General features: G+C 42.6%; 1 protein-coding gene across 4 annotated transcripts in view; it reads left to right on the top strand.

Annotated features, from left to right (window-relative positions):
- tspan33b (tetraspanin 33b) overlaps positions 1-23,595 on the top strand; it is a 231,860-nt gene that overhangs the window by 203,454 nt on the left and 4,811 nt on the right. For 2 of the 4 annotated variants that reach the window (XM_065956554.1, XM_065956551.1), the window contains 5 exons: positions 15,929-15,986; positions 16,515-16,642; positions 16,812-16,886; positions 22,210-22,305; positions 22,700-22,828. In XM_065956554.1, coding sequence (XP_065812626.1) covers positions 15,929-15,986; positions 16,515-16,642; positions 16,812-16,886; positions 22,210-22,305; positions 22,700-22,828 — 486 coding nt within the window. The remainder of the gene's footprint in view (positions 1-15,928; positions 15,987-16,514; positions 16,643-16,811; positions 16,887-22,209; positions 22,306-22,699; positions 22,829-23,595) is intronic. The other 2 variants (XM_065956552.1, XM_065956553.1) reach the window with 2 other exon arrangements.

Genomic DNA, 23,595 nt, shown 5'->3' with positions numbered 1-23,595 from the left:
CTGAATGAGGCAGACAGCAAAAACTTTGAGCCACATGTAAATAATTGGGCCTCTTTTGAAGCGCTAAGACAGCTTTTCATTGGCTCTGGCTCCCCCCTCAGCTTGATGTTTACCTCAAATGGCACTTTGTGTTTTGATTGACAGCGGTTTAAGGTAGCGTTTCCTCTGAAGCAGCCTTTTGGAATTAGGTTTTGACAGAAACTAAAGGAGGAGAATCAGCAGCTTTCCCAGGCTAATCACATCCCTCAGGAATCCCCAGTGGAGGCTGTTTGCAGGAAGTCCACGCAGCCCTTTTTTTAAAAAGACGATGCAGCAAACAGTACTTTGCCGTTTCGCTGCCATCCGAACTTTGCCAGATAATGGTTTTAGGATCAGCCTTGTGACTGTGTTTGATGTAGAAGTATCAGCGGTAATGGAAACTTCAAAGAGATAGCTGGCTACTTTGATTCAGTGGCATCTCAATTTACGTCATTGACTAAATGCGTGTGCATGCTGTACATTTTTCCCCATCAGAAAAGGGTTCCTGAGCTCGTGTTTGAAGGCCATCTGAGAAAAAAAAGTGTGTGCAAAATGTTTCTCTTGCTTCACCACAGGATTTATTGTGCATCCAAACACACAGCAGCCCAAGGCATCAACATCAAACCAGACCACACAGAGACACACATATCATACTTAAACACACACCATACATGCAGACGTCCAATTCACCGTCTCCTCTTCTTCTTCTTCATCTTCCTCCGCAGCTCCTGGGCATGGCGTTCTCCATGACACTGTTCCATCACATCCACAGAACGGGGAAGAAGTACGACGCTTAGCCTTTAGGAGAAGGCACCCAATGGAGAGGAGCCCCACTGCCTGATGGGATAAGACTCTGATTTCAACATCCCTGCCCCCCCCTCCCCTCTCCTCACTTTACAATCTCTTTAGAGCATCCTTTGACCCCCCCCCCCCCCCCCCCACTTCCCCCTTTTCCTCGACCTTCTGTACCGATCCAGCTGTGTTCCCTCTCTGTTCTGCTCTCACCATTCATTCTGCCAAAGAGTTACACAACTGGAAGAGAAGGGACACCTGCTTTCCTTTTTTTTTGGCAAAGAAGAGAATCCCATTGGTTGTCACTCCTCTTGAGTACATTTCTATATTTTTTTTTGTTTCTTTTTGCTTGGACTAACACTTTGCTGGAATGGAAGAAGAGACATTTGAGAAGACTTTTACTAATGCCCCTCGCACCCGCTCAGAGGCACAGACAACCATGAAACTGATGAGAAGCTCCACCTGTTGTGGGATTTTCTCTCCTCTTGTTTATTGAAAAAAAAACAAGCCCCTCTTTTCACCTGTAAATGAAAGAAGTTCCAACATGGCATGCTAGTTTTCTACTTTACTGATTTACCGTCGTCGTCGACATGTCAGATGTCTTTATTTTATCTTGTTTATTTTTGTAACGTGTGTCAACGATGCTCCTGTGGAATTGAAGTGTGAACAGATCAGTGTAATGAGCTCTCCAACACGCAGGAGGTGGGGGGGGGGGTTGACGGGACGATGCTGCAGAGGGGATACACACACGTTTAGGTAGTGTTTAACGTTTCATGTTTTTTTCATTTGGCTGCAAAGATTTGGGGAAAGAGGGGACGATTTCAGCACATGAGAAATCATTTTATAATATATGATTTATTTTATAACAACTTCTGCAGTTCCCTCTGAATAATAAATTGCAATGCCTGTGAACACACACACACACACTCACACACACACACTCTGTTCTGTACACAGCAGCAGCATTCCCTTTCCCTGCGAGACAAAACAAATGGATAAAATGGATGTTTATTAGGACTCCACCAGGGCTGTCAAGTGAAGAGATGTGGGTGATGAAGATTCCCCCTTTGAGAAAACACACTGAATTGAGTGTGAGCGTGTATCTTTGTGGGTATGCCGTATCGCACTGTCCAAGCTGCAGAGGAAAGAAACATACGGCACATAGAGATACAGAGCATCAAGGGCAGAGGGGGCAAAAACAGAGCAGACATGTTGTCTCCCGGTTGCCATCAATTGTGTTAGCGGAGTCGGCTGGAGACTTTCTCTTTGTATTCTCCAGCTCTCATCCGTTTGTTCTGCCCTCCTCATTCTTTCCCTCTCGGGCTGTCAAACTCCCCCAGCTTTTTCACCCCCAATTTTCTTTCCAAACGTCAGAAAGCAAAGAGCTTTATATGCTCCGTATGTACACACAGCTCCTCTGCAGACATTCCTGTTCATCACACAGTTACTCCTCAGGTATGCAACTTCACTGGTTTTATGTTTGTTGCCTTTCTGTAGCCACAGAGGGATTGGGGAGATGGGGAGATGGGGAGGGGGAGGTGTGTGAAGGCAGATCAAAGCTGAGACAGATAGGTACGGCAATCCTGCCCTGAAGGACATGTCTGTTTACTAGAAGAATCAGGCTGCTTCCTTAAGATAGAAAATACCCCACATCTGCTGCGGTTCCCTCTAGTGCATCTGCTTTAGTCAACATATCTGACCGTATGTAAACGACTACCCCATTGTTCGAGGCTACATGGTTACATCTCAGTCCGGCGATCGGACAGGTTGTAAACCTGTAACAACCCAAAGCTGAGACGACAGGTCAAAACTGGAGCAGGAAGTCAGTCTGTAAACTGTGCTGGATGTTTTTTAACAGACACTTTCACTCAGCTTTGTATTCTCACCAAAATAACTCCAGATTGCTTTCTGATATCTCCAACTCAATTTGGCATGGTAACTAATTTCAATAATGCTAATGACATTGTGTTGGCGTTAGCTGTTTCCTGCACAGTGTGCACTCCTCTATCTGATGTAACAGTGTGATCGTGAGGAGGCGTTTGTGTCTTTCACAGCAATCAAAGAAAAGTGCTGATATGAAAAGCCCTGCATACCCACACAGGTGTTTTCAATCACTCTGGCTGATTAGTTCCGTTTATTGTGGGAATTAAGCGTACACATTTAGCTGTGTGTGTTGCATGAATTCAACTCTCAGAGTACAGATACTAAAAATAGAGCTGAGCAACAGGGAGTGATTTCAGTCAACATATATTTTCTGACTCTCAACCAAGCAGGCATCTTTGCCCTGATTGATTTTCAAATAAACTCACTGTGTACAGGACTAGACATCTAATTTGGTGAAACAAGATTGAGATGTGAGCCAGCATTTCTAGCCCCAAAGAACTAGACCTTGTTTCTCTTGCTTAATTCGATTTCGTTTTAGACATGCTGCAGTATTTCTAAAATTCTGCAAGATCTTCTTAAGCCATTTTCACACATGCACTCCTGAAAATTTCCAGGAAATGTCATGCAGACTACCTCTTTAATCTCCCTGATTTGCTTTGTTCACACATGCACCTCAAAGGAGGGGGACAGGAGGGGGGGTGTCTCATGATGCAAGAGATGACGTAGAAAGAATAATTTTGCAAACAAAGCAACAGAGTCGGATGCCTTTGTATCAATGCTTCCTGTAGTTGGACACATTCACAATATCACCGAAATAACAGAAAAGAAAGTACTGGGACACCAAAAACATAATAAAGCAGCCTCATTATGTGCATGGAGAAACCACTGGACGTTTGTTTTACAGTCTATGGTCTACTAACGTCATCGCCCCCTCCCACCCCCTGACTTCACAGAGAGAGTTTACAAAGGGGCAAACAGCTCACCTCGAAAATGTCAGGACCTTTTCAGAAGTTATGTGCAAGCATTAGAGTATCACTTTTTCTACAGCTGATGGGAATGATGGCCATAAAGGAGGACAAGACCAACAAGTAGTAGTGAACTGGAAGTTCTTCAGCAGGAAATGGTAATTAGGTATTTGTTGGCTGCTGTTGGAAACAGAGCAGAGAAACCACTAGGGCCAGAGGAGGCTGTGTTAGAAGTTGTGCATTAAGTCATCCTAGATGGGAGGGTTTGCTTCCTTAGATAAATCTTTGGAACTGGATGTTCTGCTCCTACATAAGATAACAAATGACCCAGCGAGGAGGAGAAAAATGACCCACCCAGATTCAGTGTTTTGACACTGTTGCAGTCTGGCAGCCTGCACGCCTCAGAGTATCACCTGAAGTCATTCTTGACTTTTCTCTTATTGTTTCTAGAATGAGTTAATGTGAGAGTCACAGATTTAGGAAGAAGGGGGCATCGTGCATCAGGAAGCATCTGATTTGGTCTGTTATGTGCAGCAACCCTGCTGGCTGTGATTCACCGCCTGCCCCCATATGCTCCAACTCCTCTTGTTGTGTCCACGGGGGGAACATGACAGCTGCTGATGTACAGCGCAGGCACGAGCGGTCACATCTCTCCTGCTCGGCTGCCTCCACAAACTCTCTACACATCCTTTATTTAATGCCTCGCTCAGCCTGCGGACACCAGGCGCTACATTTACAGTAGCTGGCAGCACTGACACAGAAGAAATACAGCTGTGCTCTTTAGATGTTCTGCTGCTCAGGAGGCATATTCATACAATTTCTATAAATCAGACTGCGTTGTAACTCAGTGCAGCCCGACGAAAAAACCCAAAAATAAATATTGTTTCTTGTGCTGTTGCTTTGTCTCGCATGGGGTGGGGAAGTGTTTGAACGCTGCTGTCACAGAATGGAGGGTAGTAAAAATAAAACAAAAGCATCGTCTGTCTCCAAAATCGGACGCCACGCTTCAGAGAGCCAGCCCTGCACACTCTGTGACTCTTTGCCCCCGACTGATCTGACTGTGCTGACAGTCTGAAATGTTCTGCTCCGAGTGAACTCCCTCTCAGTTCCGCCACTGTCACCTCGTTTTCATGCTTGTGTCAGAGAAAATGTTCCTTCATGTCTTCAGAAAGCCGGGATGAATGCCATTTTAACAAAGAACTGTTTTAATTATGTTATTTTTGTACATTGGTTATTGCCGTTTGTTTTTATACGATATACTGTTGTTTCCCCCCCTCCCCCCCTTCTTCTTGTAGGCTGTTTTTACTGGCTTTTCTTTTTCAGAGGCTCTTTGGAACTCATTGTGAGAACATGACATTATTAAACATTTGTTTCTGAGGGGATTAGTCTTTGAGATGTTCCCCTACTAGGTGCAAAAAATGCCTTTCTGTCTTAACGTTGCTACAGGCAGTTAAAGCAATTAAGTCAGAATTGAAAGGGGGGGGGAATTTGGCATAGTATCGAGTGAAGCAAACAAAAGACAAACTGCACGCTTGTCGTAGTGCTTCTCTGTATTAGGACCTAGTTGAATTAAAGGAGGGCGTGCTGGTTTAATCTGCAGTATTTCTCTTTTTCAAACTGCCAGTAGGAGGCCCTGTTTGTACTTGTAGTGCATGGTCTATTATTATGACACTGCACAACCCCATGTCACTACAGTCTCTCAGCCCTGGATGTAAATATGCTCATTTTACAAACTGATGTTTCTTACTCATTCTTTCACTTTGGCACATTTAAATGCCATTTTATATGACTGAAATTGCCTAACGACCCGAGCTCTCTTCGACTGTATCATCAAACCAAAGCTGTGTCCCGATTCAGGGCTGGAATTCTTCGAAGGAGCCAGCCTATCGTGGCGCGGGTCAAACGAAAATGAGACAGTCTGGCCTGTGAAGGACTTCCTGTTTGCGTTACCAGCTGTTGCCATCCAATCTTTTTCTTGCTAAGCCCCGCCCCTTTTCACCTAGCAACCATAGCAGCTGCACCAGAATTAGCTAACATAACCAACATCATGTGGCTTAACCTATCACTAATGATACTTTTTAAGGCCTCTTTCAACTTTAAACATTAGTACTGCTAGCTTTTTTGACTGATTTGAAACCAATAACTAAATTTTAAAAGCCTGGTTTACACTTCTGCGTTAAGTCTAGGCCGTAGCATACGCTGTGGCTTCACTTAGCCTGACTTGCTCAACATTTCTGGTATCGCTGCTATTTTCTCAATTCTGCAGAAGAGAGAATGCTAGAAATAAGTAATGCAGTATCATCAACTGCTGCTCAATATTTATCAGCTCCAGCTCCGACATACGTAACATGCAAAGGTTTCTGTTGCCATGGTTTCCTGTACACAAACAAGCAGAGAATGAGGCGGAAACTGGTGATGTAACTAGCATAGAAATTGCAGTGCCAACTAGTGTTTGTAAGGTGGAGTACACAGAATTACCAATGCACAAGTATCGGCCATTACGACGCAGAAGTATAAATCAGGCTTTAAAGCGTAACTTTCAACCATTGCGATTTGCATGCATTGATCTTGGGATATGTTGCACCACGAAGGATGCATCTTCAGTGAAAAGTAGGAAGCATTCGTCGTCCACATTGGAAGGAGCCTCGACGCGCTGCTGTGACGCGATCAGTCTTCATATGCGCCCTTCGAAGGACCCTGGCCCTGAATTAGGACACATGCAGCTTGTGTTATCAATTCTCACGTTTGACAGATTTTCTGCCTCTGTTTTTTTTTTTTTTTTTTTACAGTACAGGAAAAATGTAAATTTGATGTAAATTTGTGTTTTTGTCAGTTTTGTTCTATTTTATTTGACCACATTTACATCTTGTTTGTAGTAAGACACACTATGTTTGTTTTGGAAGGAGTATAACGTATCCCATCTAATCCAGGGAAGCTCTCCCAGTAAAGCACAGGAAATGGCAGAGGAAAGAGAATCTGCTTTCTCTGCAGTGAAGAATTTAGAGACTTAAAAATACTTTTATTTCTCCCTTCTTCTTCTCTTTTTTTCGACACATTATTTCTGTAATTTCTGTAACCCCCGTGCTACAGCTGAATATCTGAGCAGTGGAAATGTATGCTCTACAAATGGTGTGTTTGATGTTGTGTTCTGCTGGATGGCAATATCTGATACCTGCCAGCCTTGTCCTGTGGAGTTTCTTCTGCTACATGTGAAAGCACTCTGAATATCTATACTAGGTGGTGCACTACCTTCTCTTTATTCTCTAAATCAACTATTTTTTAAATAAAGGAAAGAGTGTCACAAAATCCCACGGCACCGTACGCTCATTGCCTTTCATGTTTAATGACTGGATGCTCCTGATGTATTCCCTTTTCATGTCACTGTCAATTATATTGGTAGCATTTAAACACTGTTTGATGCTGAATTCTTTTAGGGGGGTTGGAAGGCAGGACTTGGAATGAAGATGAAGAGGAGCGGTGTCACTGCAGATCCCATGGTGTACTGTTTGAGAGAAAGTGGCACTGCCGCCTTAAAAATGGTCTGTTTTTTTTTTTTTTAATAAAATAATAAAAGCTGAGGGAGCGTCGTCCTTCAGATGCTGAGATGAGCTAATGGTAGAAAAGAAGCCAAGCTGAGGGGTTTTTAAAGAACAAAAGGGAGCTGATGAAAGTGGAAACAAACGCCAATTTGTCTGGTTGTTCGGCAGCACAGCGAGAGCAGCAGAGTGTTTTTGTACCGAGTTTTATCCCCTTTTGAAACCTAATTGTTATCTGGCCCTTGTGTGCTAGCGAGTGGAGTTTATTGTGCCATTTCATCCTGGCTTTTTGTTTCGCATCACTGTTCCTTCTATGCAAAAAATAATTACCTAAATAAAGCCTTTGTAAAGACTATTTTGTATAAGTAACATGTCCTGAAATAAAGTGAACAGAAACAACATTGGATACCTTTTTTTCCCCCACTAATTGTTTTCTCAGCATTTCAAATTTGTCCCCAATCACCCCCAGCAGAACTCATTCCATCGACCTGAACACAGAGGGGTTTTTTATTTGATGAGGATGTTCAGTTTGTCCTCACACAGCATTACTGGGCTCATAAATCTGCAGTGAAGGTGACAGGCAGGTTGGTTTGTGCTGCTATCTGTTCCCAATCTGTCGTGTTTCTCCGAGTGAACTCGCCCATCTTTTTACCGCATGGCGGCCGGGATATTTGGGTTTTGCTGTGCTGTGTTTGCGTGTGAAGTCACATCAAAAGAGTAACACTAAGACTGATGCAGGCTCACTGTACATCATATTGTTTGCTCCTCTTCTTTGCTCGTTCTTTTGAATCTCCTCCTTCATGAGTTTAGATTCTCATTGTTTCTAAAAATGCAGAAACAGTCTCTTACATTTTATTTTTGGATGTATGTAAAGGGTGGCTTTCTTTAAGGTAAAGTTTCGGCTTTATGGGAAGTTAACTTGTTTTAATTTCAACTTTATTGTCCCAAAGGAGAAGTTTGTTTAGGAGCAGGTGAAAACATGAAACATATAGAAAACTATCAGACTCAGACATTAGAAACATTATCAAAACATCAAATACCTAAATAAAGTAAATACAGGAAACCGAGATAACCTTCCTTCAAACCATCATAAAGGACGGACTCACAATCAGGACAGAAATAAAGCGCCAGCACCAGCCGGCAAATAAACAAACAAAAGATGTTTGCAAGGTTAGCTTTGTATATAAAACTCTAAACAAAGGGATCTACTTCCTCAGCTCAGATTTAAAACAACAAATTCTGCATACAAATGAAAACTAAAGTCACATTGTGATTTAATGGGGTTATTTGCCGGACTATTTCTCAGCTGGGCGTAGTTAAAAATTCAACACTTTGGTTGTTTTTGGCTAGCCGATGGGAACGGCTTGATGTTTTCTGCAGACATGAGGGTGTCAATGCTGATTAAAAATGGAATCAAATATTTTCTGTAAAATTTGCTTATTCTTTTTTTTTTCATCTAAAAAGTGGTCTGCCTCATATTTATCGGTGTCACAGTAGTATGAAATGCTGAGAGATTAATGTTTTTATCTATCTCAAGCCATGAAATGCACTGTCATGACTGCAATTTCAGCCACCATCATCACCATATGCACGTGACCTGACGCAATTGAAGACTCCCCCCCCTCCCCCAGTCATCGTGTATTGACACATAGCGTGGTGGGATATACTGCATAGCAACACGGAACAAAATGGCTCCACCATCAGGTCATAACCCTGCATTTAAAGGTCACATATTGTGCAAAATCCACTTCACCATGTTTGTCTAACACTAATATGTGTCCCTAGTCTGTCTACAAACCCCCCAATGATGAGAAAAGTCCATCCTCTCCATCTTATGCCTGCTCCACTTTTCAGAAAATGTGTGCTCAAACAGGTCGTTTGGAGATTTTCCCTTCATGACATCACAAAGGGCAGTAACCCCTCCCCCAGGTTGGTGACTCTCCCACAGCTAGGTGTTTGTTCTGCCCTCTGAGTCTGCCTTCTCACTGTAAACAATAGGACATGGAGTGAGAAAGACAGAGACAACCAAGCCCTTCCAGAGAGGGGGCGTGGTCAGACACAGCTCATTTACATTTAAAGGTACAGACACAGAAACAGCCTGTTCTGAGCAGGGCTGAAATAGAGGGGTTTATAGACATGATCAAATACAGGATCAGAGTGGATTTAGAACAAGAAACTTCACACACGTTTTGAGGAGCTCTTAGACTTATTTACACTGGTTGAAGAGGAGGAGGATATGTGACCTTTAAAAAATCACAGTTATACTGAAAAGTAAACCTTATGGAGACATTTGAAACGGCGAAAAAGTAAAAAAATAAAACTTGTTATTAGGAAACCAAATAAAGTATTTCCTCTAGCAAGGAGAGTTGGGAATACATTTCTGCCAGTGGGATTCTGTCAGTACATTTCTGCAAAAGTTAAAAGAGAGCTGGTAGTAATATGTTTGATGAACTCAACAGTCGTGTGATCTTTTTAAACTGCACTCTAGATAATCCCTGTCTGGTCAGTCTGACAGATGATCCACTCTGCCAGATGATTTGTCAATCGAGCCGTACATCTCAATCTCATTTCAGGAAAGGTGGAATGGCACGTTTGATTCTTGATTTATTTGAGTGGCGTTATGGTGAAGTTCAGCAAACCCCTTTAAAGCACAAATAGGAAAAACACAGCGGAAACATCAGCAACAAAACTGCACAATGTTGTTAAACTATTATATTGTCATGCTCTCGGAGATATAATTATCCTGTCTCTGTCCATTGTTTTTCCTTGCAGGAGGACAACTGTCTCTACAGCTTTCATTTATACACAGGAACAAAAGTCCTTCATGAGCAATAAACTTTAAATCAATTTGCAGTTTGCATGAAGGCCCATGATTCAGGGTCGCCAACTTATACTCAGAATACTATACTATAGTGTATAGTTTATACTATACTATACTGATACTCAGAAGCTTGTAGGCCTTTCGGCTGCAGTCAGCTGCAGATCTTTTCTGTGTAATCTGACCTGCCTGCCTGCATAGACAGTTCTGGGTCCTACCAGCATGGTGGGGCAACGTCACAGCCTCATTACCCCTTTTTTAGCCAGCCTCACACCCTGCAAACCGCACACGACCCCCCTCCATTCCAGGCCCACATGGCGGCTCAGTATCAGCGGGGTGGGGCTGGATGTACAAACGTGTTCTAGTATCGGGACTGTAAAAACCACAACAATGGACAGGAAACAAAATCTGAACCGAGCTGAGACGTTCTCCTTTGTCAACCCTTGGATCAGATATTTCCTCTTCTTCTTCAGCTTCTTATTTTGGGTGAGTAGTAGAGATGTTCTTTGTGTAACTCAGAGAAGCACTGACAAAAACACAGCTGTTATGTAGTCCCTGAACAACATATCTTAATATTTCTGAGCGTACAAATCTATCAGTGTGTTGAAGCTTTCTAAAAAGATAAAAGAAGTCAGATGCTGGAAAAAAGAGGGCACAAAAAGAGATTATAAATAATATATGAAGGGATATAACACGGATAGTATCCGGAGCTGCAAACAGCAGGAGCACTGCAGCCCCCCTGCTGCGACTATTTTAAGTTTACTACAGTTATATATAGACACTAACCATTGCTCATATGTCACTGTAGCAAATGTGGAGTGGCGAGGTCTTATAACATCAAAAAGTGCACTGACTCATACTTAACCGTGAAACCCCTGGCAACTAAGCATCATCGGGAGTCTGAATCTGAAAATTTCTGTAGGCTATATTTTCAGTCAAGAAAACAGTCGTTGAACATTTCGTGGGCTGCATTGTTTCACAACAGGGCTGCACATATTTTGGAGTGACTTACAAATGAGGGATACTTGACTCACACAGTATATGGAAAATCCAGTGTTTAGATGGACAGGACAGCCGGCTCCTCCCCTTGTGTATAAAAGCTGTTTTTGTCGAGGACTAGAAGAAGAAGAAGAAGAACATACTCACTGATTATTTGGCTCATGTAAGCGTTTTTAGATCATGGTCATTCTGTGTCAACTTATAATCAAGCTACAAGCTAACTAAAGAGCGCTAACATTAGCATGCTAACCCAACATTGCAGGCCACAGGCAATTGCAGCTCGATCCAATGATAATTTTGTCCACTGCTAAACTTGCTAAATTACTCCATGAGAACGTGAGGAGAGGGGTTGGAGGTGTGTCGCTGGAGGAGGGCGGAGGATTCAGTGTGGAGGAGGTGGAGCAAAACAGAAGTTTGTTTTGGTTTCATGCTGGTGCTCAAGGGCGACATCTACTGGATCCAAAAATTCTTCCTTTAATCCCAAGAGCAAAGACAGGGACAGGGATTACAAATTAGCCATGACTAGTCACCTGTATTCACTTTGTATTTTACATGAGAAGCAATGTTCATTGCACGAGTCCCTGTTAAATAACAAAATAATTAGCATAATGTACATATTAATTAAAGAGATGGCTAAAGTTATGGGTATTTGGTTAAAATGGATAGCCAATAAGAGATGAATAAATAAAAGTGAGCGCATAAATGTGGTGAGAAAAAAGTTTGAATTAAGCCAAACGTACTGGATAAATGCTAAAAAAAAATAAAGACTTGGATCATACTAGTTGCTCTTACATGCAGTATAGCAAAAGGAAATAAAGGGATATAGATACAAATATGTATCAAATAATAAATAAAGCAATAAGTACCTAAAGCGCAAACTATCAAAGAAATAAGCTGCGTAGAAAAAGCGCAGTCTTAAAGAATTTAAACAACAAAAGAGACATTGCACATGCAGAGTATTGAACAGCTCAATGAAAACATGTTTATCCAGTAAAGCACAGGTGTGTTATTGAACACATTGTTGACCTGTGTTACGATGTTTAATCTTAAACAACTCCCTTTTTAAATGAACTCATATGCACATCTTTGGACAGTGATGTAAAGAGGGTTCATCTGACGGAGCTGTGGGGGGTTCACTGATTTCAAAATAATAATAACCCTGCTTACTGTAGAGACAGGACACAAATGTGTCTGTTAGAGAAGTAATAAGGTATATAGGAGACATGACGAAACCATTAACTCGTCCGTACACAGATGCACAAAGTCGGGGAAAGTCTCTGTCTGACTCCCTCACTCTCCTCCACATCACTACGGAAAAACAGGGATCACATCAGAGCTTTACAGAGACACTTCACCTCCATGACATCCGTGTTCATCCAATCCTATACAAACACAGCAGGGGGGGGGCAAACACTGTACCACACACTCTCTGTGTTTAGGGCCAATCAGCAATAACCTCAGCCCCGGCAGCCTGGCCCGTGTTGACTTTGTTTATCAGACGCGAGCTCAGAAGTGAACACTGCAGCCCTAATCCATCAGGTCTTTGTCCCCGCGTCCCCATGGCTCAGTTCAGCTGGCTTTCACCTCGGCGCACAATCCTCCGGGAGAAGCCTGATTCATCCCTTTGAAAAGCCTGAAAACAGAGCGGGAGTATATTGGCTGCATGTGTGTCTGTGTGTGTGTGTGTGTGTGTGTGTGTGTGTGTGTGTGTGTGTGTGTGTGTGTGTGTGTGTGTGTGTGTGTGTCTGTTTGTGTGTGTGTGCCTCCTGTTGCACATGCACACTGTCACTCTATTCACTAAAGCACACACACACACACAGACACACTCTGGCAGAGTTGCAGGTAAACACAACAGAGAATATCCTTAAAAATACAGAATTACTAACAGCTTTCGAAAATCTTTAAAAGAAAGTGCATCTTAAAGAAATTCTCGGCATCAGCGCCTCTTGTGTTCTGTCGGCTTTTTTCTTGTCCAGGTTATTGATTCAAAAAATGAGAGGGAGATAAAAACTACTATTTACTTCTCTGGAGCACACAAAACAATTGGGCTAGACGTGAAAACTGCAGAATAAAAAACAACACCTCTCTCACATCAAATGATGCTGCAGAGCATACATGCTGTTGACCTCCAGAGATCCAACACAGAAATAAAACAAAGCCATCTTCATGCAGAGAGAACAAAAGGCATTCTGTGCACAAGCATGACACACACACAATTAGTAATCAGGAGACTATCTGTGAATCTGGAGGCTGGAAATGAAAGCCAGGCCACGCAGATTGTTATTCAAGGTGAGAAAAACAATCACGAAAGCAGGGAAATTAGTGTTGACAGTGCAATCAACAGGACGCTCTAATTCCACCTATTTGCCTGCCCTCCTGGCTGTTTTATTATGTAGCTTCTGTCAGACTTAACTCCCATCCTCAGCAGCTTTACAACACATCCTCCAGCGACACAATCACTCACAGCACACACACACACACACACACACACACACACACGCGCACATCGTTTTCTGTGTCTGGGAGTCGTCACTGTTTGGAGAGATTATTAAATGAGGGATTCTTGCCTTCACATCCTCTGCATGCACAGTGTGGGCTGCCAACGCCTCTTTTGTGTTCGATATTTTACACAGTCAGAGCTTCTTTTTTTACGCCGCTGTGATGTTTTGGTACTTTTTATTTTAAGAAAAGCAGAGAGCAGGTCTAAGACAAATGTGTGTCCTTGCCGTTTCACTCTCTGTGTCGCCATTAGCAGTAATGGCGTCTTTTATGGGTCTTTAAAACACGGCTTGAGAACACTAGGTTGGATAATTACCTTTATTTTATAGTCAAGGTCAAGTTCTACATCACAGAAATGTTCAGAAATACTCGAGAGAGCTGTGAATTCTGAGAACTCGTCTTAGAGAATACAGGTGGACCGACTTTGTCTGAAAGAAATCTGATGTGACTAAAGCTGAGAACCTTCTGTCTTTTTTTTTTTTTTTTATATATCTGCTGCTGACATCCATCTGTGAGTTTGTTTTTAAAAACATCAACTGGCTCTGTTGCCAAGGCTACAGGCTCTGAACATACTGAGCACCTAAGGAAAGGCTAACCGTCATTAATTTCATCACACCTGTCCTGTTTGAGAGGGTTTTAACACGCAGCCATGCAAAGAAAAATGTACAAACTTTGCAACACGTTTTCACACCTTGAAGCAAGAAATAAACAAAGATTTTAACATCAATAGGCATTTTCAAGCTTTTGCATCAGCCGATTAAGACAAAAAAAAGCCTGTGAATGTTCTCCTTGATCCTGAATTCTTACCCAGTTTCAGAGGAATAGATGTACATTTTGGAAATGGTGTTTGTTCCGTTGTTAAGAGTCAAAGATTGATTCCACTTGACGTGTCTAAACTCTAATTGTGAGGCTAAAAACAGGAGCTTAAGTAAGATAAAAGGTGCAGGGGGAAGCTGGTATCCAATTAGCGCGCAGATTTGAACAGATTAGCTTTTGTTTAGCGTAAACAAATACGACTAAACTCTAACCCTAACCCTATTGAGCTTAAGAGGTGCTGGAATAGCATTTTTGACTTTGGACAGGTTTGCTATGTAACAACCATGTTGTTATAGACATGAGGTTGCATTGAGTCCTCTAATCTAAAGCTCTGCAAGGTGCATTTCAAAGAAGTGCAAAACCAGGCATTAAACCATGTCAAACCATCACCAAAGCATGTTTGGTCTTCCATCAGAGTTGTAGCTCAGTTGGCGCCCCATGTCCAGAGGCCACAGTCCACAACACTCTGGTCGCAGGTTTGACACCCTATCTGGACAAAAGCGCCATTGGTCCAGAAGCGGACCTCAGATCATGCTTTGAAGTGTGGGCTCGTGCTCGCATGGGTTAGAGAGCGAGCAGGGAGACAGAGGCGTGTGATAGGTTCATCAGATTGGTACCTCATGGCAGACATTGGTGGAAGTTTTTACAGGCTTACAACTGATACAGATGACAGATTTTCTTAGTTCCTTATTCAGAGCACATGAGTTATAAATCTCTGTCAGGACCTAAAGACAATTTCAACCAACATCATGAAAAGTGTATCTGGAGAAAATAACCAACCCTGCCTTTAAATTAAAAAGTAGTTTCTAATGTGTGGGAGAAAGTGATTTACAAGATGATTTGGGCCAACACTGCAACAAAATTAAATCTAAGCAAGTATATTTGTCAAATGCTGTTTTTTATAAGTTTTTTTGGGGGGGCCTTTTTGCCTTTATTAGATAGAACAGTTTAAGAGAGACAGGAAATGTTGGGAGGAGAGCGTGGTGAATGACATGCAACAAAGGGCAGAGGTCAGATGTGTACCCATGGGCGCTGCCATGAGGACTACAGCCTCCATACATGGGGCAGGCGACATAACAACTAGGCTATTTGCGCCTAGACCTCACGAGTCCAGATAAAAATCAATATTTCAAGATATCGAAAGCTACAAATAAGGCATGGTCTACCTAATTAATGTAGGTACATCTCAGTTGAAGATGTTCAAAGACTACAGCTTGTCCCGATGGCAGATTTTTACCGCCCTTACTTTTTGCTTTTTATATCACGAAATAAGACGTCTATCTGGATTTGTCAAGTAAATCTGCAGCGTAAAAGTATGATGAATTATATTTGACAAAAATGTTAACATCTACCCTTTGTTAGATTTGACTTTCTGTAGTGTAGTCAGGAGTGTTGTTTGCATCTAACTGTTTATGAGGTGATGAAATAGCCAAATCAATGTTTTTTAAGGGTGTCTCATTTTTTGCTTGATGATGTTCTTAATGCTCTGCCTCTGCACGTGTTTAAAGCACTTTGGAGTTTGGACTCTCTGTGTGAATCATGCTTTTTAAATAAGCTTGCCTTGTTGTGGTTTAACTTTGTCTAATTTCCTCCTTTAACAGGTTTTCTCTTTGTTAATCGTCGCGATGGGGGTGTATGCAAAGGTCCAGAAGGCTACAGGTAAATGCACATCTGAGAATGCATCAAGACATTTTCTCTTTTCAGACTAAAAATCATCCATTTCTCCCTGTAAAAAAACTATAGAGAGAGTGAATTTCTTCACAAACAGTTTGAGGTCTTTCAGGCTGTTCCACTGGTCTTGTTTAGCGTCTCACCTGATCAGCTTGTCATGCTTTGTAGGTTGACAACTTTTTGCTTTATCCTTACTTAACCCAGGCCAGCATTTTCAGGTTTAATTTGTAATATAGTGTGGATGGATTAAAAAGGGGATTAACCTGAGCTCATCCCACTGATTACGCTCTTGTATCCTGTCTGATCCGCAAAGGGTCATCGATATTTAGGAGAATAAAGGCAGCCGCTGTGGAAAGGCAAAAACAGGGCGAGGGAGGGGAAATGAGTTTTGAATCAAGGTTAGACAGGAGGGCAGAAAAAATAATGAAAATAATGACAGGGAGGAGATGAGATAAAGGTAGAATAGAGGAGGACAGATGTCTAAACAGGCTTGCTGTGTTCCTGTTTCTGTGCCAGACACGGTGCGGGACACGTTCCTGATCGACCCGGCTGTCATCCTAATTGTGGTGGGGGTGGTCATGTTCTTCATCACTTTCTGTGGCTGCATCGGAGCCCTCCGAGAGAACATTCGCCTCCTCAAGACAGTAATAGACACAACAGACACATTACTAACGCTGGCACTGTGTTTGCTTACGACACGGTAGCTCGAATGACAAAAGCCAAAGTTTTACATCTCATGTGATGACAAAACTGACTGTCATGACTCTGTCTTAGTCAGACGATGTTTTAACATTCTGATATCTCTCGCTCTAGTTCTCCTTCAGCCTGACATTGGTCTTCCTCACCCAGCTGGCCATAGCCATTCTGGGTTTCTTCTACTCGGATCAGGTACGTGTTTCTGTACTGACATTGCTGCTCACAGGATGATTTATCATTTCATAGAAAGTGACTGTAAAGGTCACATTTGGTCTGCAGCTCTCTTCCACAGTGACACCTACTTCCACCATGCATGTCCCCTTAGCTCCATTGATTTAGTGTACTTTCTTTCAGCTTTTGGACATTCTGTGCATTTGTAAATGACAGTGTCTAAAAGTTAATAAGGCATTGAATCCACAGAAGGGTCCAGTGAGCTCGTAGGGGGAATGTGCTGTCATTGTGTGAGCCAAACAGCACACTCAGCAAGCAGTACACACACACACACGCACACACGCACGCACGCACGCACGCACGCACGCACGCACGCACGCACGCACGCACGCACGCACGCACGCACGCACGCACGCACGCACGCACGCACGCACGCACACACGCACACACGCACACACGCACACACACACACACACACACACCACCAAACACTCAGCTTAGGTGAACACTTTATTTTGGGATTTCACCTTGCCATCAGATAGATCTTTTTCCATGCATGGCCCTGTATTCTTTCACACGCTGAACGCAGTATTAAAGACGCAGTTCCATTAATCTGGTTAAGAAATGTAAGACGAAGACAGATTTTAAAATGTAAAGACTAGAGCACGCGCCCCATGTATTGAGGCTAGGGTACTGAGTCTTCCAAGCGGGTGGCCCAGGTTCAAATCCGGCCTGTGGCTCCTTTCTCGCATGTCATTCCCTACTCTCTCTCTCCCTGATTTCCAACTCTATCCACTGTCCTAGCTCTCCATTTAAAGGCACAAAAATCCTAAATATAAATCTTTTTTTGTTTTTAAATGTAAAGACACCATCTCGTCTGACTTTGACTAACCGTCATCACTGTTGCTTAATATGCACTCAGTGTTTTATGTAAACTTCTCCAAAACATGTTGTTTTCTGAGTTGCTTCTGGCAGTTATTAGGATTGTCCAGCATTTGTGTCCGCTGAATCTGTGCAAACGAGTCAAAAGACGCTGTCTAATTCCCAAAACAAATGCAAAGGGTTAAATGCACCCCTTACTGCCCTGCAGAGCAAACAGCATCTCTGTGATCTGGTGCTTTTAGAGCACATTTCTATGAGCCATCATGCTGTCATTTGAGGAGAAACTCCCCCCTTTCTAAGCAAATCAACTTAATTTGAAAAAAACATCTAATTCCCAAACACCAGCGCTAACAGCCACTCACAGAGTGATAAATAACGTCTGCTGAGAGTTACTGCATCACAGTATTTATGAGATGTCATGTGCAGACCATCCAGTGATAATAAAAAAAAAAATCTATTTAATTTTTTTTTTTAAATTCAAAATATTTTTTGAATTAGTACATAAATCAAGATCTACTCCAGTCATCTGTGAGACTGGCTGAATTTCATGCGGCTCCATTTGGCATTCTACTAAGTTAAAGTGCTAGCCTTAGTGCTTAGCAGGGAGTGACTGATTAGCCCAAAAATAAATAAATACATTTTTGGCAGTTATGAATGTATTTAAAATCTCAGAAGATAAGAATCTCAATTTTTACAAAAAAAAAAATTTTCCCACCTCTATCTGGCCTTAAAGTAAACTTGAAAATGTTTCATCTTCTCTCCTACCTCATCATCTCTTCGTGGATAAAGTTGTGCTCCATCAGCATGAGAGTGCAGCTCTGTGTAGACTAATTGTGCAGATCGCTTCTCTCCACATTCAGGCGCAAAACAAGAACATGAGCGCTGTAGGCTTTGTGTGTTAGATCTTGAGACGGAGCAGGGAGCTGAAGCAAATGATGCACAAATGTTGGAGCTATCAGTTGCCCTAATCTATTCTGATTGAAGCAGGCCCTTAAATTTTAGACTTTATTGTCTCAATGGGGAAATATTTTTTCACAGCACCATTACTGTCCAAACAGACCATTCCCCCCAAAAAACATACACACACAAAAAATTGCTCTGTACCTCAGTCCTGAGGGAAGTGAGGTGAGGTGATGTCCTGTGCCCTGAGAGTATTTGTTTTGGAAAAGTTCACATAAGGGAGGCAGTGGGTGCCGGCATCTGTATGACAACAGGTAACCCCCTCATTGAGAACACTAACGTACACACATCTGAGCTGGGTTTATGACCCTGGTGACTGATTTGGGGGTTACAGTAAAGGGAACAATCCCCCCCCTCTAACATCCACTTATCTCCTACAGTAACATCCCATTAGAACTCTGCTGGGAATAAAAGCACAACAGCCTGGCCTCAGCGTGTCTGGTGGCGAGCTGCCTGGTGTCTGATGATACCTCTCCTCTCCCTTGTGTTCTCTGTCAGCGCTCGGACTGCCTGCTGCTAAACCAAGCAGTTTAACATCCTGCTCAGCATCCTTCCTCGCTAAATGATTCAAATGCTCCGGCACTTCAAAGTGGAACCAAATGTTCCATTTCAACAGATCCCTTGAAGGAGACTCTGCCGCTAATGACGTGACGAGGTGTGACGGTGGGCTTCTGAGGCCCACCAGCGTACTGCACCACGTGATTAAACAGAAGCAGATGGAAGGGTGGAACATGAAACACAGTTTAGCTAAATACTCCAGGAGAAAGTTTTGGGGCTATTTTGACACCACTCACAGGATTTATCAATATAACAGCGCTCTAACACGGGTTATAACAGGAACAATCCAGAAAGCCTTCAGCAAAGCCCTCACTAAAGTTCATCTGAAGCTGAATGAAATTTTAAAGTTCAGCAGCTTATTAGCATCCAGTGCTCCTATTAGCATAAATTACAGCTGAACTCCGAGTCTGTGTAACCATGGCCCTTTCTTGTTTTGAGAGTCTTAAGGATGGAGATTTGCATTAAATACCTTTTCAGACACTAATTATATGAGAGAATAGAAGAAATTAAATATTAGCAATGCAAAACCTCATTAATACCCCGGAGGAGAATGCACTACGGAGGACACAGAAGCTACAAATATAAAGCAGCACCCACTTTTAATGTTTGAATCAACCTCATTAAATTTGGAATCATCATTACAGATCATTCCAACAAATCAATATCATCCAATTATTTTTCATCTGGCTTTTTGTTGACTCAGCAGCGGATGAAAATGACCACATTATAATAAAAAACGGATAAGTTCGCACAGTTATCTAGTGCAGCTGAAATTGGCATAAAACTTGTGTGTGTGCTCTTCATTCGGCATGCATCCTGTGTATCAATCATGGAGGCATGAATGGTTTTGTTGTTATTGTCATGCTGCACTCCTGCAGCAAAGCCGGACCTGCCTCCGCTGATGCTGCTGCTGTCTCGTTGAAATACATCCCACTGGATGCTCATATGATGCAAACATTTTCTGTGTGCCCCTCTGACATTTAACATTATTTATGTCTATATGGACGGGTACATAGAATATGTTAAGAGGTGGGTGCTGCATATCAAAGCTGGAGTATGTCTCTAGATGGCCCTTTAATAATAAAAAAATACATTCGCAGTGCAGTGCAAAAATATGCTCTGAAATAATGTTTATGCAGATCAGCATTAAAGGAACGGTAAAAGTCAAAGACGTACAGAGAATGTGTCCCAATGGACCAAGAATAAAAAGCCTGATTATTCTTGTGAACTGGTTTTATTTCCAGAGAGTCTGTATGGAGTCTGTATGGAAGCCCTGTGATAATGAGTACATTTCTGTTTTCTTGAAATTTCAACGTATTGATCTCAGGATAACGACGCTGGTTTCCAAGTGATGACGAGCTCATCTGAGCCGTCTTCTGGAGAAATGAAGTCGTCATCACAGGAGCAGCAGTGTTCTCATCGCCACATAATGAGATGAATATGTTTTCTCCTCGCATACGGGAACAAACATCCATGTATTTTATTTGATGTAGTTTTCCCTTCGTATCAAGTAGATGTCTGTTGCGGTGCTGCAGTACTCGTCTCACTTTTTTAATTTTTTTTTTTTAATTTTGGGGCTTTTTGTAGAGATAGGACAGTGGATAGAGCTGGAAATCAGGGAGAGAGTAGGGAATGACATGCGGGGAAAGGAGACACAGGCTGGATTTGACCCTGGGCCGCCCGCTTGGAGGACCACAGCCTCCATACATGGGGCACCCGCACTAACCACTGCACCACCAGCGCCCCTCGTCTCTCTTTTTGAAGGTCTCGGTCTCGGAATCAGAAGCATTTTGTCTCGGTCTTGTCTCGGTCTCACATTGGGTGGACTCCGGATTTTTCGGAAATCAAGACCAGTCAAGACCACCACTAGGATGTTTTTTTTTTTTATCCCTCAGTTACGGCCGCAACCTTACCGGTGTTACAGTCTAAGTGAGTGGCACGCCCCCTGCACACAAGATGGTGACATTTCGGTGACATTTCTGGTCTTGGTCTCGTCTCGCCCAACCTTGGTTTTGGTCTCGATCCCTAAATGTCCTGGTCTCAGAGCACTCAGGTCTCTGGTGTGTCTTGGTCTCGGGTCACTGTGGACTTGACTACGACACTAGTCGGTTGTTTCCTTGAAATCTCTGCTTATTTATCTCATGATAACAATGCTGGTCAGCCAACTAAAACAAGTTAATTTTAGACATTTCCTCGAGAAATAATCAAACATATATTACATCTATATAGCTTATTTTACTTAGTTTTCTCTTTGATAATGTGCACATTTCGGTTGATTTTTAAAAAAATCTCAATTTATGTATCTTGTTATCTCAGGATTACGACGGCGCTTTTTCGTTGCTAACGAGTTAAATTAGAGAGAAAGTGTCAGGAAGTAACTCGTTATCTCAGGGGAACCAGCATTGTTATCCTGATATAACGAGATAAATAAGATAAACTAAATCTGGTCATGACAGGATAACAGCACCAGTGTTCCCGTGATAACAATTTATTTCTTGAGATGTCAAGAGGACGGCTGAAGTTAACGCGTCGATAAAGAAAAAACAGCGTTGCTATCCTGAGAGATTGAGAAGTTGAGATTTAGAAAAAAAAATGACCTAAATGTACTCGTTGCCATGGCAAAACAGAGTAAAATAAAATGATCGATGCTGGTCCACTTGGGGCTTTCACAGCGTCTGAGCAAAAGTGATTTAAAAAAAATAAAAAAAATAAGCAATTTTCCCTTTATGCAGCTCGAGTAATTAACTGAGCCACACAACCTGAGAGGCTTCACCACGACACTGAGCACCACAGGAGCCCAGTAGAGACATTCATAGATAAGTTCACCTCGGGCAGCTTTAATTAAGCTATTAATATTTAAGAGATTTAATTTCTTTAGGATACGGCTTTGTTAATATAAAAGCTATTATTCTTTGTGTAACCTCCCCCGTGTCTCCTCTGCTAGACTCGCGATGCTTTGGGAAATTTTGTGAAGAAAGCCATCACGCACTACAGGGATGACCTGGATCTGCAGAACCTGATGGACTACATCCAGAAAGAGGTGCTGTGACCGCTGTAGAGAGGCTGTATGTGTGTATATTAGCTCTTTATGTCACACGAGTCTTCAAATTGATCCCAGTTAGTGGTTTATTGAATATGTCCAAGCATCAAACCAGGAAACCACAACCAGACACCACAGAGCCATCTGTTTATGTTGGTCTTAGTGAGTCTTTTCCATATGAGAGGTTACATGTAGCACACACTTCCTGTGCTCCGCGGCTCTCCTCAGGTGACATCCCTCTTCCACCTGCACACACTGGCACTGGCACGAGTGCGGGGTTTCCCACGGGAGAAGACCAGACTGGCAGGATGTACAGCGCAGAGCTCCAGTGCGTTTCTAAATATACACTTGTACTCGCTCTCTCTCTCTCCTCTCTCGCTTTTATCTCACTCAGTTCAAGTGTTGTGGGTGGAACAACTACACAGACTGGTCTTGGAACCTGTACTTTAATTGTACACACGAGAACCCCAGCTCTGAGCGCTGTGCCGTGCCCTACTCCTGCTGCACTCCTGTTCCTGGAGAGGTGAGAGCTCCCTATGGTAAAGACAGCATTAAAATAGAGCCCTTTGAGTCACTTTACACTACCCATACACAAATGCATGTAGTGATCGAGGATGCTTCTGTGGAAGTAACCAACCCGCACAGGATCTATTCTCTGTTAGTCATTCATGTACTCAACAAGCGGAAACTCACATCTTGAAAAATGAAGCCAATGTGGAAGTGAAAAATCCTGCAGTCTGTCGAGGGTCCGCTTGAAGCTGGCTCCAGGAGCCCCGGAAGTCACATACACACAACGGCCAAAAAAGCAGTTTTTACAGCATGAATAAACATGATTACAGCCTGGTACAAAAACTAAAGAGGTCTGATTAGATATTGTCATCACTGGCTCTTCTGATTTTATGAACGATACGTGTTATCCATAGTTAGGCGCATAGCTGACATGATTGACAGGTGGGCGGAATGTAACGGTTTGTCAGGAGGCTTAAACCCGCCTCAGCTCCAGCTCTCAGCCTGTCGTTAGGTTGACTGAAAGTTAGACTGAGACAGGATTTCCAGCATGATGGCTGCTGCTGATGAGCCTCCAGAGCTCCCTGCAGGAACAGAAGGCTGACGTCACTCAGGCTTTATCCATTAATATTTCCAGTCTATGGTACACATTCATTCACTGCTGTTACAGCCTGCAGGACTCAATAACTGCCACGTCTTTCTAAGGACATCCGTAGAGATTAACTCAGGATCAAACAGCAGATCTTCTGAGTACTGGGACGACCACTTATAACCTCTGCTGTG

The sequence above is a fragment of the Labrus bergylta genome, chromosome 7, assembly GCF_963930695.1.
Source record: "Labrus bergylta chromosome 7, fLabBer1.1, whole genome shotgun sequence".
Classification (NCBI taxonomy): Eukaryota; Metazoa; Chordata; class Actinopteri; order Labriformes; family Labridae; genus Labrus; species Labrus bergylta.
The sequence above is the reverse complement of the archived record's forward strand: the minus strand, read 5'-3'. Positions and strand labels throughout refer to the sequence as shown.